The sequence below is a fragment of the Leptodactylus fuscus genome, chromosome 3, assembly GCF_031893055.1.
Source record: "Leptodactylus fuscus isolate aLepFus1 chromosome 3, aLepFus1.hap2, whole genome shotgun sequence".
Taxonomy (NCBI): domain Eukaryota; kingdom Metazoa; phylum Chordata; class Amphibia; order Anura; family Leptodactylidae; genus Leptodactylus; species Leptodactylus fuscus.
The window spans coordinates 108,667,741-108,683,734 of record NC_134267.1 but is presented as its reverse complement, the minus strand read 5'-3'; the positions used below and the strand labels follow the sequence as shown (position 1 = coordinate 108,683,734).

The 15,994-nt window shown below is 41.4% G+C and overlaps 1 protein-coding gene across 1 annotated transcript in view; it reads left to right on the top strand.

Annotated features, from left to right (window-relative positions):
- The first annotated feature begins 205 nt into the window (after positions 1-205).
- AFG1L (AFG1 like ATPase) overlaps positions 206-15,994 on the top strand; it is a 92,555-nt gene continuing 76,766 nt past the window's right edge. The window contains exons 1-2 of the mRNA XM_075268156.1: positions 206-344; positions 5,044-5,267. Coding sequence (XP_075124257.1) covers positions 206-344; positions 5,044-5,267 — 363 coding nt within the window. The remainder of the gene's footprint in view (positions 345-5,043; positions 5,268-15,994) is intronic.

The following is a 15,994-nucleotide window of genomic DNA, read 5'->3' as shown; positions in this document are numbered from 1 at the left end:
CTGGATAAGCCTGTGGGCCGCCCCCTCCCCCGAGCCACCAATGAATGGTAAACCAGCTGATGGGAAGGGGGAAGGGACTGCCATGCACACACAGCCTCTCAATATCCAGCTCAGCTTATGCAGCCAGCCGGCTTGCAGTAACTGTGTCAACTTTTGTCTCCCTTTGACTCTCTGAATAAAGTTATTGAAACCTGCCTTTTCCAACATGGCGACTCCCATTGTGCCCTTGGTTCCTTTTCGCTGTCTGCTGACTGTTTATCGAAGTTGGCAAAGGCTGCAGTATAAAGCTCCATGTTCTCAGCTGACACGTCATACGGTGCCCTGTATATGGGGTGCTGCAACAGGTAAATGGCTCCAGAATCTTTAAATGGCTGTAAGAAAGCTAGTGGGATCAGCAGCTGATCCAATGAATGAGGGACACTAAATGACTGTCTTCCGGGTCACAGGGTTTTCTATTAAATGCCCAGTTTACTGTCTCTGGACTGTATGCAGTTTGGTATAAGGGACGAGCATGTAATATGTAAATATAGTTTATTGAAATGAGCACATACTGTGCATGTACCTGCAAGATATGTTCGTGTTACTCTTCGCAACCAATCATATAACAACTTTCATTTTTATAGTGATGTGGAAACTAAAAGCAGAGATGTGATTGGTAGAGATGGCACATGGTTTGTAAATGGCGTTCTTATATGTGGTGCTAGTGGTCTGTTTATGGAACTAGGTGCAAAAACGAAAGTATCAGTGCATACTACAATAACCAGGCTAGATTCCTGCATTTTGCATTGTTTATAAGTGAACTAATTTGTTGCTGTGAAATTTCTTGGTTTCATGCACGAGACCCTCTGTTTCAGCATGTCTCCCTACTATCAAAGGAAAAATGGAGGGACAGAATGTACAGTGTGCTTTACCTTAAAGAGGACCTTTCATGGATTTGGGCACATGCGGTGTTATATACCGCTGGAAAGCCAACAGTGCGCTGAATTCAGTTCACTGTCGGCTTTCCCGATCTGTGCCCCGGGTGAAGAGCTATCGGTACCGGTACCGTAGCTCTTCATTGTCAGAAAGGCGTTTGTGACAGTCTGTCAGGAACGTCCTTCTGCGCAGCAGCGCCTATAGTGCTGTACTCTGAGACCTGGGAGCAGCGCCCTCCCTGGTCTCACAGTACAGCACTATAAGCGCTGCTGTGCAGAAGGACGTTCCTGACAGACTGTCATAAACGCCTTTCTGACAATGAAGAGCTACGGTACCGATAGCTCTTCACCTGGGGCACAGATCGGGAAAGCCGGCTGTGATATGTGATATACCCCACAGTATAAAGTATAATGTCCCCCCAACAGCTATCCTCACAATTGATTGCCCCTCCCCCTCCTCATGTGACCGCCCCATGGACATTTTCTGATTATCTGGTGACTATCTGTTTCTGGAAACGGAACGTCGTTACTACTCCATCCACCCCATCATACTTACCTATCTTCTTCCTGTCCAGGCTTCCTTCTGCAGGGAACCGCTCCTCCTCCCTCTGTGACGTCAGCCTGTTCGTGCGCAAAAAAGCCAAAGTCCTGGCTTTACACTGAAGCAGGCACTCAATCTCTATTGTGCAAGTGTGGGAGCCCAAAGTAGCTGCCCACACCTGCACAGAAGAGATGGAGTGAAGGCTACAAGCACACTACTGGGACTGCTGTGTACTGGCATACTCACAAAAGAGGAGAAGCCGTTCCCCGCAGAAGGAAGAAGACAGGTAAAGTATAATGAGGTGAGTTGGGAAGGCATAGTATTGGGCAGAATAGCCTGGGAGACAGGAAACTGGTGTTAGATATGGAGGTGGGAGGATTGAGAGGGAAATAGAGCCTACAACTACCAGAATACATTGCATTACCTAAGACAGCAGGAAGATACACAAAGTAAACAAATGCAGAAGAAGCTAGGTGTCCCCAGAGAAACCCATAAATCACTCAATACACTTCTAAAGGTATTTGGGTGCACTTACTAACCCATTAATAGCACTAACCGACTTTAGAAAGATAAAAAAAAGATTTTTTTTGCCTGGAAAACCCCTTTAATGCCTTCCTGCAGCTGCTCCCACAGTTTAAAGGGGCATTTCCATCTCAAGGATCCTTTCTATACTGCTAGCTTATGTAAATTCAATGCTGCTTCGTTTGCCTGTTATGTTAGATTCCTCCCAGCGTTTACACTTCATTTCCTTGGTCCCCCTCAAGTTACCTCGTTGTTATGTACAGCTCTGCGGTCAGGACAATCAGTTCAGATAATTTTAGTTTGCTGATAAAGGCTTGAACAGCGTTGTCTCTCTATGTAAACACAGAGATAACACTGAGTATACTGCAAGAGTATACTTCTCTGTAGAAGAATGGTAAGTGTGCTATACAAACCTGTGGAACGTCATATACATTTACTGTGCATATTATTTGATCTTTCTTTATATTAGACTTATAGTAACAATAAATAATTTCTCATGGTATAGGCAATGTCTGTATATATAGTGAGGTGCTTCATAGTGTCCTGTTCATCAAACAGTCAAAGACCATGCAACAGCTTGCTAAGGAATACAGGAAGTGAGAAAGAGACACTAGGCAAAACTGCTGAGAGAGATAGGGAAACCGCTTTAATGTGCCCCTCCAGCTGGCCCCACAGTTTATTGTTTCCCTGTAGCTGTCCCCACAATTTGATCCTGGAACTAAACATGCATTAAACAAAAACCCTAATACTCACCTGGTCCCCTGATTCCCTGCTGTTCTGTCTGTCTGTCTGTCTCTGGTTCCAGTGGCTTCAGGGAGCTACAGGGGCAATGTCAGTGACATTTCTACATCGCACCTACTACTTCCGTAGCAGAGATAGAGGTTTAATGGTGAAGTAAGGAGCAGACAGCTCATGGCTTCACCATTTCAATTTATCTATGACTTCCAAAGGCAGATGAGTTTAAACTGATATATACCGCCCATCAACTGGGAAAGTGGGACAGGACAAGAAATCTGGTATTGTCCCATTGAATCCAGGGTGTTTGGGAGATATGATTTCAGTTCTTCACTGTTTTCAAAATCTCTCTTTGAATGACTGGGTTATTTGCAGCTAAGCCTAGATTCACACAACTGTGAAACTCAGCCCATGTGAGTTCCAGATTTCCAGACATGAACAGTGCAGGAAGAGGGACTCCTAGAATCATAGATAACTATTTTGCTAGGAGTCCCTCTCCCTGTACAATACCTGAGAAATCTGGCGCACACACTATTGAAACCTGACTGTTTGTTCAAATTGTATGGTTCTCAAACACAGAATTTTTTAGTTTTTTCCAAAGTCAAGAATGGATTTAGCAGAAGAGAGAAGTTTTAAGTGCTTCATTTATATTTTCCATTTCTCTTGAAGCCACTGTTGGCTTTGGCTCAAAAAATAACAGTAAAATTTGTAACAAAAATGATGCATGTGTCTCTAGCCCAGGTCTCATGCCAGTGTGTCGGCCAAGGGCAGGGGTGATTTTACAGTGCGATGCACTTGGAGTGCTTTCCATGATGCATTCTATTCTGTGGGGTCTTACGATCTGTTATGTTCCAATGATAGAGAGCATGACAGGACCTGCTCTATATTCATCAGAACAGAGCATCGCACATAGCCTGCACATTCGGTCTTATGCATTAGGCCTAAGACTAAGGCCCCATGTAGTGAGCCGTGGCATAAATGCACCACATTTTTTCTGCAGCGTTATGCACAGAGTTTTCCTCTGCGGACTTTCTGTTTCCGTTATACCTATACAGAAATTGCTGACGTTTGTGTAGAAATAATTGACATGCTGTGATTTGCATAAATGAAAGTGTTTTAGAAATCACAGCATTTCCGCTGCAGATTTTTTTTCTGCAATGTTAGGGTGCATTCACACTACGGAACGCCAGCGTGTATCACAGCCGTACACGCCGGCGTTACAGCAGGGCTGCCGGACACTTCCCATTCATTTCTATGGGAGCCGGCATGCGAGCGCTCCCCATAGAAATGAATAGAAAAAAGCAGTCTATTCATTTCTATTGGGAGCGCTCGCATGCCAGCTCCCATAGAAATGAATGGGAAATGTCCGGCAGCCCTGCTGTAACGCCGGCGTGTACGGCTGTGATACACGCTGGCGTTCCGTAGTGTGAATGCACCCTTAGATATGATTAGCCAGAATCCCATCCACTTTGTAGGTGCTGTAAAACGCGGCATTTTTTGCCATGCCATTTCTGCTACGGCCAAAAAACAGTTTTTTGTCCGCAGTGTTGGGCTCTGCCGAAAGGTGTTTTTTTTTTACTAATATATTGACTACTGTTTTTTTAGGGTTAGGTTGTTAAATGTTAGTTCAGCAGGGGTTGTGCCACATGAAAACCCCACAGAGAACATGACTGTAGCAATTGCTGAATTCTGGTGATCACTGCTTCTATGTCATGCTCATCAGCCACATGGCCTGTTTGCAACTCAGTCCAATTCAACTGAATAGGTTTAAGCTGTGAAGTGTAGTCACTATGCAATGTGCAGTATTGTGCAAGGTAAGAAGAGGCCACAATGCTCATCTGAATGTTGTGATCTCTTCAAATATTGGTTGGGGTGTTGGGTGTGGGACCCCCACTTATCTGATGTCTGAGTCTATGGACCAGTCATAAGTATTGCAGTTCCACAAAACAGAGAGGTGCGGTGAAATCTCATTCACCAGTACTATAAGTAGCAGGGAGTAAGCAAGCATCTAACTCACTGTGAGTACACCTATTGTGTCCCTAGGCTTAGGGTGCTATTACCTGAGCATTAACAACAGTGACTAATACACAATATTTACAGCTAACTGCTGGGTTGCACATGGTCTTGCCTTTGTTACAGTGGCGTAACTAAGGATGGCAGGGCCCCGTGTGGCCCCTGAACACAGTATTATGCCCCATAGTGGCCCCTGAACATACTATTATGCTACTGCTAAGAACTAAAGTTGGTGGAGGTGGTGAAAGGTCTAATTTAAACTATAGACATGTATTGATTGGAATCTTTAGTAATATTTGTCATCTTTTTTCATTTCAGCTTCTATTAGTCAACTAGCGGAGTCTTCTATATCCAACATTGAAATAAACACAAATTCCAAAGTATTGAAAGACTGTACTGGGCCTCTTCAACATTATGATCTTCTAGTGAAGGACGGTGTATTAAGGAGAGATGAGCACCAGAGAACAGTTATGCAACACTTGCAGAGTCTCCATGAGACTCTCCATGGGTACAGGAAGGAATCCAAAGGAGTTTTCTCAAAGGTCAGGCATAGAAACATACATTTGTTCATTTTTGTATGCTTTTTGCATATATATTTCTTATTCTCCCTGATCTTATTACCTTAGGAACATCAGTGAATGCAACAAATTTGTATTCTATCATCAATGTACTATCCATGCAATGAAATATACAAAGTATAAATTTACAAGCCTTACACTTCAATATGTTCAGAAATGGTTGAACTAGAAGATCCTGTAGGGAACCTGTTACCAAGATAGAGGCCATTAACATTAAAAAAGGCCATTGTATGTCCCTGTCCTTTAAAGGGGGTTGCTCACTTATTTCCAGTATACTTTCTGTGTTACTTCCCCACATCTCTGCTTGCTGTCATTCATTCTGCTTACTACTAGACCATGATCATGTGATGGACACAGGTGCACAGCTCGTTACCAGGCAAATGTCTCATTACTGTGACCATAACGAGCTGTGTACCTGTGTGTCCATCACATGACCATGGTCTAGAAGTAAGCAGAATGAATGACAGCAAGCAGAGATCTAGAAAACCGTGCAGAATGGACACATAAATTATAATGGAAAATTGTACAACTTTTCAATATACAAACAATAACTTTTGTCTGTCAATATTGATCTGAAACCCCTTTAATGAGCTTTTCTGTTTTGGACAATCCCTACTGGTATAATATACTGATCATGAAGTGTTCCCCTGCTAGGGCTCCCCGTTATCACTGTATTTTGAGGTAAATCATGCAGTAATTGCTAAATTCCACCATGGAATCAGTGGAGTAAATCTATGGAAACCTCTTACTCTGCTCCATTAGATTAATTATTAAGATGTAAAACAGGAATTTTTTTACCAGGCCATTTAGTCCATTTGTGAGAAAACATTAACAGTGTAATGTATGTTTGTCAAAATATGTACAATCATCAGAAAATGAAAGCGCACCCTTTTTGCATATTGTGTAATAATATCTGTGTTTCTGGTGAACTTACATTTTATAAGTTGTAGCGATCACAATATTGATGTGATCCTAGTATCTGATGTATATACCGGTATGTGCTGTGGGATGTGCATAGGGAAACTGTAAGTCAGCAGGAAGGTGGGGGATTGCAGCTGACTCGAGACTCATAGTGTTCACAAAAATACCGTACTGTGAATACGTCTACTAATAATATTGTATATTCATTAGCTGCTTGCTCGGATCCTCTTTCCTTTTGACATCTTTCTCTCTCTGCATAGAATGAGTGAGAAGGCTGTCAATCAGTGGGTATATGAGGAAGTCTACAGCTAATGAATACACTGGGCTCTAGGCTCTCGGTAATGGTGTTTATGCTATGACTAATACAATTCAAATTCACCAATAACAATGCAGTTTTACCAGGGAAACCTTTTTGAGCCAACAATCTAAATTTCCTGGGGGTCTTTAATAGGGGTGTGGGCCTCTCAATGAAAAGTATACATAATGCAGGATAAAGTGTCTAATCGATTTAGACACTTCGCATACAGTCCTCTAATTTGATGAAAATTCTGTAATTTCTTCTTCGCATCACATTAGTATTTTACACAAGACCAGACCTATACTGGGACAACACAAGTTACTCCAACCCACACACACAATAATTGTTCTGTTTTAGTTCCCTGACCAATTACATATTACCTAGTTCAGGATGGTACCTGTCTATATCTCGGTACCTAGCATTTCCTCTATACACCCCAGCACAATATCCCTTTAAATGTTGGTCCTCAGCATTGTTCCTATACATCAGTATGACTTCCCTTCTTATTCCTAGTTTCTAGCATGGCTACACTTCCAATCTTAGACCCAACATGGCTACATTTTTCCCTTTCACTGCTAACTTTGACCACAGTTGCTAATGTTTCATCTGAACTCTACAGTCTGGACTTAAAGAATGCTCATTTTGGTTCACATAAAATCTGCCCCACTATTGGCCTAGTTCCCTGACTTGTCCTGGTAAAATTGGGACCATTTGCATGTATGGTTGTGGATTATGGTCTCCAATGTAGGGGGCTTCTGAGGAAGTTGCGCTGTAGTTTAAATTATGGGCTTATAACTACCTTATGCTGTTCTCAGAGAAGGCATTGGGAACCAGGAGACAGATTCACTTTCATTGTTGCACTTCATATTCCAGGATGGCTGTGTTGTGAAATACCACTCTGGTCAGGTGAACCAAATTGGTGTAAGCATTTTACACAAAAAAGGTAAAAGTCAAGGTAAACTATTAGAAATTCCTTCCAGAAACCTTTAGTCTTGCATAGCATTTCTAGTCTTGGTAGCTGTCTGCCTCCTAGGATCTGTCATTAGTCCCATTGTCTCATCTCATTCAGACAGCGTATTGTATGCATATTTAATTGTTTCTATTCCAGATTTAACACCCAGACGACCCACAACACTACTGGTCTGGACTTTTCGCATTATAAATCCCTTCTATAAGTTACTACACTACTGGTCTGGACTTTTCACATTATAAATCCCTTCTATAAGTTACTTTGGCAAAGCCATGGGGGAGGGAGTATGCGTATTACATGTATGTATGCAATATACTATCTGAATGATGTTTTACTGTAATGGTGTTTTTCTGAAAAAAAATTTGTATACATTTTGTAAAAATCAATTGAGACAGTAACGAATGGCTTTCGCGTCACATTAATTTGTCAGTGGTGGATGGATTGGCAAGGTCATTTGTGTTTTGCTTTGCCATGCTGCTTGACCCGCTCTGGAAATAAATGACCAAATCTTCCAATTTTACAGTATATCAGTAAAATAAGATTCTTTACACCGCTCCAATACTCCGACTCTTCATCTTAAACCTTTGTGGAATCTTTAGTAAATGCTCTCATTTAGTATTCACTCAGAAAAAAGTTACATTCAGTGAAGTTTGATAGAATCATTGCAATTTCCATTGCTTGGGCAGTTCAATTCTTAATTCTAAAGAAAATGTTCTTAGGCGATGAAGTGGTCTACTTTAACACAGAAGTGTTCCTTGTGGAAAGTGATATAATGCTAGGGCTTTTTCAGGAAATAATTATAGAGCAAATTCTGGCTAGAATCATCTGTTCCTGATTCTTTAAGAAGATAATGATGGATCTAAGAAAAGGAAATCTTACATTTTAAAAAAACTACTGGCCAGTTAAAGTTAAAACATGTAGGGCTTCTTATACATGTATGGGGATAAATCGTTCCGACACTGAGCTCTTGTCTAAAAATATAATAGGGTTGTTTGCAGTCATTTAAGATTTTGGAGACTGCTTGTAACCTTAGGTGATCATTAAAAACTTCATAATAATTCATCATACATTTTAATGATAGATTATCAATAAGATTTAAGTGGGGATCTGACCCCTGGGACCTCAGCTGATCAGCTGATTGAATGAACTGTGGCAATCGTATGATTGGCTTGAACTATTAATCGGTTACATTGCAGACGGTTTGTTTCAAAGCTTCATTCCATTCACTTCTATGAGATGAAGCTGTAATTACATTGCACGGCCACTATGAAACAGGTGGCATATAAGATATACAGTGAAGAGGTGAACAGCTGATCACTAATTGCCGACTTAATGAAGATAAATCAATTAAAAAGGAACTGGACAACCCCTTTAATAAATCATCCTCATAACTAGGATCTAAACTTTAGGTAAGGGTCACTTAGATGAAAGAACATCTTGTTTAACCTTCATTTAAAGGGGTTTTCCAAGCTAAAAATATTGTGGAATTGGATTGGTGTTCTAAAGGCCGCTTAGCACAGCAGTTTGAATGGTGAAAAGAAGCCAACAGGTTCCCTTTAAGCGTGTGACTTTATTAGTCAAATTCCTTTCATTTATGTAAAAAAGTTTTATTCTCCTCTGAAGACTACCAGGACATGTACATCGTCGCTGACTGATTACTTTGCAATGAACATATTGTAATATTTTTACAGAGTGACCTGAGCTCTTTTGTTTTTTCCTCTTGATTAAGCGAAATTATGCACATGCATTTTTTCCCCTTCCTGTGATTTTGCTCATGACTGAACATTTGCATGATGCATATCTATAAATTCTTCTATAAATAAGTTAAATGATTATTTGTGATTGTGTTACTGACCAAAGACAAATTACCTTTACTTGTGCTATCGAAGGGTTAAAGGAGTTTTCTGGGCAAATTATAATGATGACCTATTCTATCCGCGGTCATCAATATAAGTCACCCCCATCAATTAGCTGACATATGTTCTCCATATAGGGTTTTTGCTGAGTTATCGCAACTCAGATGTAAAGGCGCGAAAAAGGGGAAATAATACGACTAGAAATAGTTAAATAATGTAAACGGGTTCTCTGCCCCTTCAGCCGGGAAAGCTAAATGGCACAAATGGTTTATTGCCGCTTGTCTATGTCATGCTATTTTCTGACAAACAGACTGACTTGTATATACTCATATATGACTCGGGTTTGATGAGTCTCGAAGGGGAAAAGGGCATACTTAATATATAAGTATCATAGCTATATACCGTGTATACTCGAGTATAAGCCGACCCGAATATAAGCTGAGGCCCCTAATTTAACCACAAAAAACTGGGAAATCTTATTGACTTGAGTATAAGCCGAGGGGGGAAAATGCAGCAGCTACTGGAAAATTTCAGCAATTAAAATAGATATCAATAAAATTACATTATCTGATTACCGATCTTTACATTAAAAATGAATTGATAGGGCTGCAAATGCACACACATATAGGAGCTGCTCCATAAATTGCAGCTTTTCAATTTGGCCAGGACACACAGCGGCAAAAGCGACGGCATCTATGTGTACGGGCCCATTGAAATGTAATAGTTCATAATTTTATCCACCATTGCAGATAAAAAGTCTGGCCATGTGTATTACGGTTTAGTAACTCCATGTGCCTCAGGTTAATAGCAGTTAACCCCATCAGGTACCTCACATTAACCCCCTGTGTACCTCACATAAGGGTTACTGATATGTGAGAGACATGGAAGTAATAATTACATTAAACATTATTAAGGCACTTTATTACCGTCACATGTCTCATATATTAGTAACCCTTATATGGGGCACACAGGGGTTAATGTTAGGGACATGATGGGGTTAACTGCTATTAATGTGAGGAACCCCAAATGCCTGACATTAATAGGAATAGTAACCGCATTATATACCTGTGTGTTTTACTTTCACTTCACTCTCCTCTTCCTCTCCTCGATGCAGACACAGGAGCAGGGACCTGCTGCCTCCTGGGCACAGGACTGCAAGGACCTGCATAAATTAAGTGAAGGGGGAGTGTCCTATATCATTACTGTAGCACCCACTGAAGGACACTCCCCCTTCATTTAATTTATGCAGGTCCTTGCAGCTCTGTGCTGCCTGACTCGAGTATAAGCTGAGAGGGGGGGGGGCTTTTTCAGCATAAAAACTGTGCTGAAAAAGTCGGCTTATATCGCTCCCTTTCAGAGTTCTACACAATGTTGGTTTCCCCTTCTCCGGACCACAGACCTTCTTTCTTGTCCAAGTATGAGTTGGATCTCTCCTTCTCGGATGCGGACTGCTCTAGGATCTTGGAACTTGCCCATAAGAGCTCCATGGCCTGCAAATACCAAGAGGCGGGTTACAAGATCCTGACTAGAGGGTACCATGTCCCTTCCCTGTTACACAGGGTTTTTCCATCTACCTCTCCCTTTTGTTGGCGCTGTGGTCTGGAGGAAGGGACACTCCTTCACATCTTCTGGAGCTGCTCGGCTTTGCGGGATTTTTGGGACGGTGTCCACCGCCTGACGACCCAGATTTTTCAAACTTCTCTTCCTAATTCTCCGGAGTGTTTTCTCCTGCATTTGTCTGGGATTCCTCGCAAGGCTTACCGTAAATCTGCAATCCGACATCTGATAAATGCTGCTAGGGCCTGCATCCCGGCCCTGTGGAAGTCCCCCAACCCCCCGTCTCTCCTCCACTGGGTCCGTAAGGTAGAGGACATTCAATCCATGGAGGACCTCACGGCGTCCCTCCGTGATGCTCATGAGGCTTTCCTGAAGGCCTGGACTCCCTGGATCCTTTTCCAGGGCTCTGGGCCATACAGAGAGGTTATGGGTTAGGCAGAGTCTTATGTTCCTGGTGGGTTCCCGGGGGTCCCCCCCCCCTCTCTCGCTGGCAGTTGCTTGCTTCTTTTCCCTCCCCTTTTTTCTTGGTCCTTTTCTCTTTCTTTCCCCGTCCTCCTCCCCCTGCCCCTCCCCTTGTCTTAATGTTGTTGGCACCTCTCTTGGTTTGTTGGTTCTGGAGAGAGCCCATGTGTAGTATTTTCTGGGTTTTGTTTGCAGGGCCCTGTTTGTAACCTGGCCCCTTTTGTTATGTCATTTAATTGCTCGCTGTTATGAACTGCTTTTTCTTCTCCCTGCTGTTCAACTCGGTTTTCATAAATAAAGAATTTATAAAAAAAAAAAAAAAAAAATTCGGCTTATACTCAAGTATATACGGTAAATGCATATATATACATGTTTTAATCAACACTTCTCTTTACAAGTACAAGTGATGTACAATTGCCCAGAATCTAATAGTTAAAACCTCTCAAACTGGGGACACACTTGGTTAGTTCGCAGCTAGTTAGCTGCAGGGAAATTACCAGCGGCTAACCGACTGAGAAGTCTGTGCAAGCTTTTAGATCCTTGTCTTCTATGAGAAAAAAAACAAAGGTTCCCGTCCACTTGGAGAATAAGAGTTAATTTACATGTAACCTTCCAGGGCTGTATCTTTTGAATGGGTGGATGGATTTTAAAAATCTAAAAATGGCAGTTTGATGAAGAGAGAATCGAATGATGTGTATGGCATTTATCATTTTGTTCTTGGTGACGGATCCTCTTAAAAGAAATCCCATACTCTGTAGAAAATACACACAGAACAGTGTCTTCCACTTCTGGTTTTGAACCCCCAGCAAGTCAGTTCATAGCAGTGTGTTTCAACCTTTGCAAAGTTTAAAGAGGATCTGTTACTATGCACAAAATTGTAAAGTCCGTCTACCCTTTCAAAAGATAGGGTCCCTGGAAATCGGCTCTAATTCCTCCAGTGGGTGGGAACCTTTTGTTTTTTTTGCCACAACCAGGTCAACTGCTGGTTGTCTACTATGGGCATCCCACAGTGGACCCCTCCTGTGTTGTCTTAGCCTCCCATGGGACAGGTCAGCAGCATGTTTTACCTGAATTCCACTTCCATAAAAAAAATGCTCAAATTGCTGCTGTATTCTCCTGCTTTTATACTTTATTGAGACTTGGTTAAAGGGGTCATGCAAGGAGAAGCTCACGAGTGCATTTCTTACTCTGCATAAAGGTTTTTTTTTTTGTTTGTTTGTTTGTTTTTTATTATTATTTTTTACTATGTAACCAGGCTGCTCAGAGACCCAATGATGAACTTTGCAGAGAACAGCGGGTACTGGCAGTTTCTTTGTTCTGCTTTCTCTACTCTTCCTTTGGCTCTGTGATGTCACTGACTCCATTCTACACCAACTGCAGGTCCATGGAGTTGAGGCGCAAGACTTCTGACCCCCTCCACTGTAATCTGCAAACCTAATAATCAGGACTCCAGGGGAACGGGTTATATACTTGTAATAAGCCTTATTCCATGCCAGGAATTCACTATGAAGTTTTATTTATCTCTTCATAACCTCATTTGCTTTGCTGCTACTGTACATTGCAATGGGACAGAGAGATTGTTAAAAGGGTTGTCCAGATTTTAGGAATTTATGGCTCATGCTTAGGAATAGGCCATAACTATCTGCTCTCTGGGGGCCTGACAGCCAGCGTCTGCACCAATCAGCTTTCTGTAGCCACTTACAGAGCCCTTACCTTACACAATACAGGGCTGGAAGCAGTTAGTTCTGTTCCCTGTGTAGTGGCTAAGTAACAATACTGCAGTTCCCATTGTGGTCCAGTACTTATGCCTGGCCAGTATAGAGGGACCAGAGTTATCTGCTTCCAGCTCTGTATTGTTTTTAGTATAAAGCATCAGAAGCGGATGACTACAACTGCCATCAGATATTAATGTCCTAAACCTATGTATAGGCCATTGAATCCTAAAATGTAGACAACCCCTTGTGCAATTTGTGTCCAATTTGTACAGCTGCAGCACTGAATGAGACTTGAAGCATTTCAGACAACTTTTCTTTTATCTGGCAATATTTGTCATTAATACATTTTGTAATATACTTTATTAACAAAATTTGGCTCCTTTCTGTGAGATCCTGCATTTATTATTTCCCTTGCTTCTGTGGTGAGAGCCGTTCTTGCCTCTCGCTTTATATGGAATATGGGGCTGTGGTAAGATTGCACCCCTGAATCACAGAGTCAGAGTGATTGCCATGGCAGCCAGGAGCCTGAGCCACAGCCTCCTGACTGCATATGCACATTTCACATAGTAAGCCTATGTGCATTGCACTGGGGATCAGAGATCTCAGGGTGAAGTCCCCTTGAGCTCCTCCTATCTGCATTCATTGTGTGAAGAGAGAAAACCTTCAGCTCTAACGTCACTGTCTTCCTATCTTGCTTCTAGGGACATACTTCCCTAGTAACATTGGAATGAAAGAAATTTTTTGAGAGAAGTCCTCAGTAGTTGATACCTTTTTTAATGGCTAACTCAAAGTTTTTTGATGACATATTTCGAGCTTTCGGGACTACTATAAAGGTCCCTTCATCAGGATGGTATAACACAATGTCTGAAGGTAGGCATATATATACAGAGAAATGGAGTGTTAGATGCAAAATAGATGAAAAACAGAACATAAACAGTTTTTAAAAAAAAACACATATATATCAGTTCGCAGGAAAGTTCTCTGGGTTTATGGCTTCTTCTATCTATTTTGCATCTAACACTCCATTTCTCTGTATATATATATGCCTACCTTCAGACATTGTGTTATACCATCCTGATGAAGGGACCTTTATAGTAGTCCCGAAAGCTCGAAATATGTCATCAAAAAACTTTTTGAGTTAGCCATTAAAAAAGGTATCAACTACTGAGGACTTCTCTCAGAAAATTTCTTTCATTTCATATCCACTGGATATATATTTTTTCTAGTAACATTGGAGTCAACTTTAAATTAGCTAGAAGGGTGACACCTAGTGGCAGGAACTTTAGGAAGGTTTTTGAGGGAAAGAGTAGCAACATTTTTAATTAAATTACATCACATTTTGGTCCAGAATCGCATGTTTTATTAAATGAGACTAAGTTGTCTGAAAAGTTAGTGACCATTTAGGCCTAGTTCATAAGGAGCACGGATTGGCGGAATTTGGTACTGATTGTGATGCGACTTCCAACAGTCGCGGCTTCCCCCTCCGGATTAGGCTCAAATGAATGGGTGAGTCTGGAGGGTGCTGCCGCGAGGTGGACACCAAGGCAAAATCAGCCATGGAATCCGCCTGAAGAAAGGGCAGCTCGCTTCTTTTTTTCTGTGAGCAGGAACATGCGGTCTAAGTTAGCGGTCTACATAGATCTCTATTGTGAGGGGGCAGATTATGATGTGGATTTAGCGCCAAAATCCGCCCCCTCTTGCCCTGTGTGAACGAGCCCTTAAGGTGTTTTTTGGCTGTGTCATTAAGGGGATAAAACAGAGCAGTTTGGGCACTAAACCATAAGGGCCTATGGATGGTTTAGTGTCCCCAATTGACCTAACAGGTTCTCTAAGTCTCACAAGAGCTACATCCTTAGGGGTTAACTTAAAGTAAATTTCTCACTTTATATTTCTAAGGAATTTAGAGAAATATTGTTTGATATAGTTCAAGTATATATTTAAATATGTGTCACTATTGTGTGCCTGTCTTTAAAAAAAGTGTCCAGGAGAAAATTGTCCCTGCGCTTGGACTAGATGAATTGTAATCCAGTGCAGTAAATCTTATAATCACAGAAACAAGAATAGTTTGAAAATCATAGCTTTTTTGGAACTAACACCTAAAAAAAGGCAGCAAATTAGCAACACAATGTCTCCAGCTGCAGCGTAAAGCAGATGTGGCACATTTAGAGCAATGATGTCTGCTGAACACTTATAATTTCACATCTGGCATATTATAGGAAGATCGTTTTTCTTAAGTGAATGGAGCATCTATATATACTTTGTCCACCTTCTACATCACAGATTATGTTCTGGTTGCACATAGTTAAAATAAAAAGGTATATGAAATGTTATTCAGATGCCAGGCAGCACTGCATGAGTTGGATACAGAAATCACAACAATATTGAGATGATGAATTCAGTTTCAGGTTGACAAATTGGGACAAAATCTTCATGTGTAACATGAATATTACGATTTGGCTATCACTTTTGGAGGTGCAAAGAATGAGAAGTGAAGTATGAAACTTCCTTAATAACCATCATAAATGTTTCATACGTTTGTATAAGAGAGTTGTAAAGGGAAGTCATGGATAAAAGGGTATAAGAGCACAGCTAGTTTGCTGTATTTTACTTTTGCCAAAAATGGTTCCTTGCATTGTGATCAAATACCACCATTTTATCTTGACAACCCTTTCAAACGAGCCATATTCAGTGTCGGGCTGAAGGGCCTAGGGTCCACCAGTGGAACTTGTTCTGAAGGCCCACCCAACATTTTCCTGCTAATAGCCTTCACCATGGCTCCTTTACTGAAATCTTACTTATGTGCTGACTATCCAGCATTACTGGGTATGTTTCCAGTATAGAAATCCCTCTTAGTACTGTGCAGGCCCCAATAGCTCCATGGCTCGTTTATGCACAGTACTGTATGGAAATTA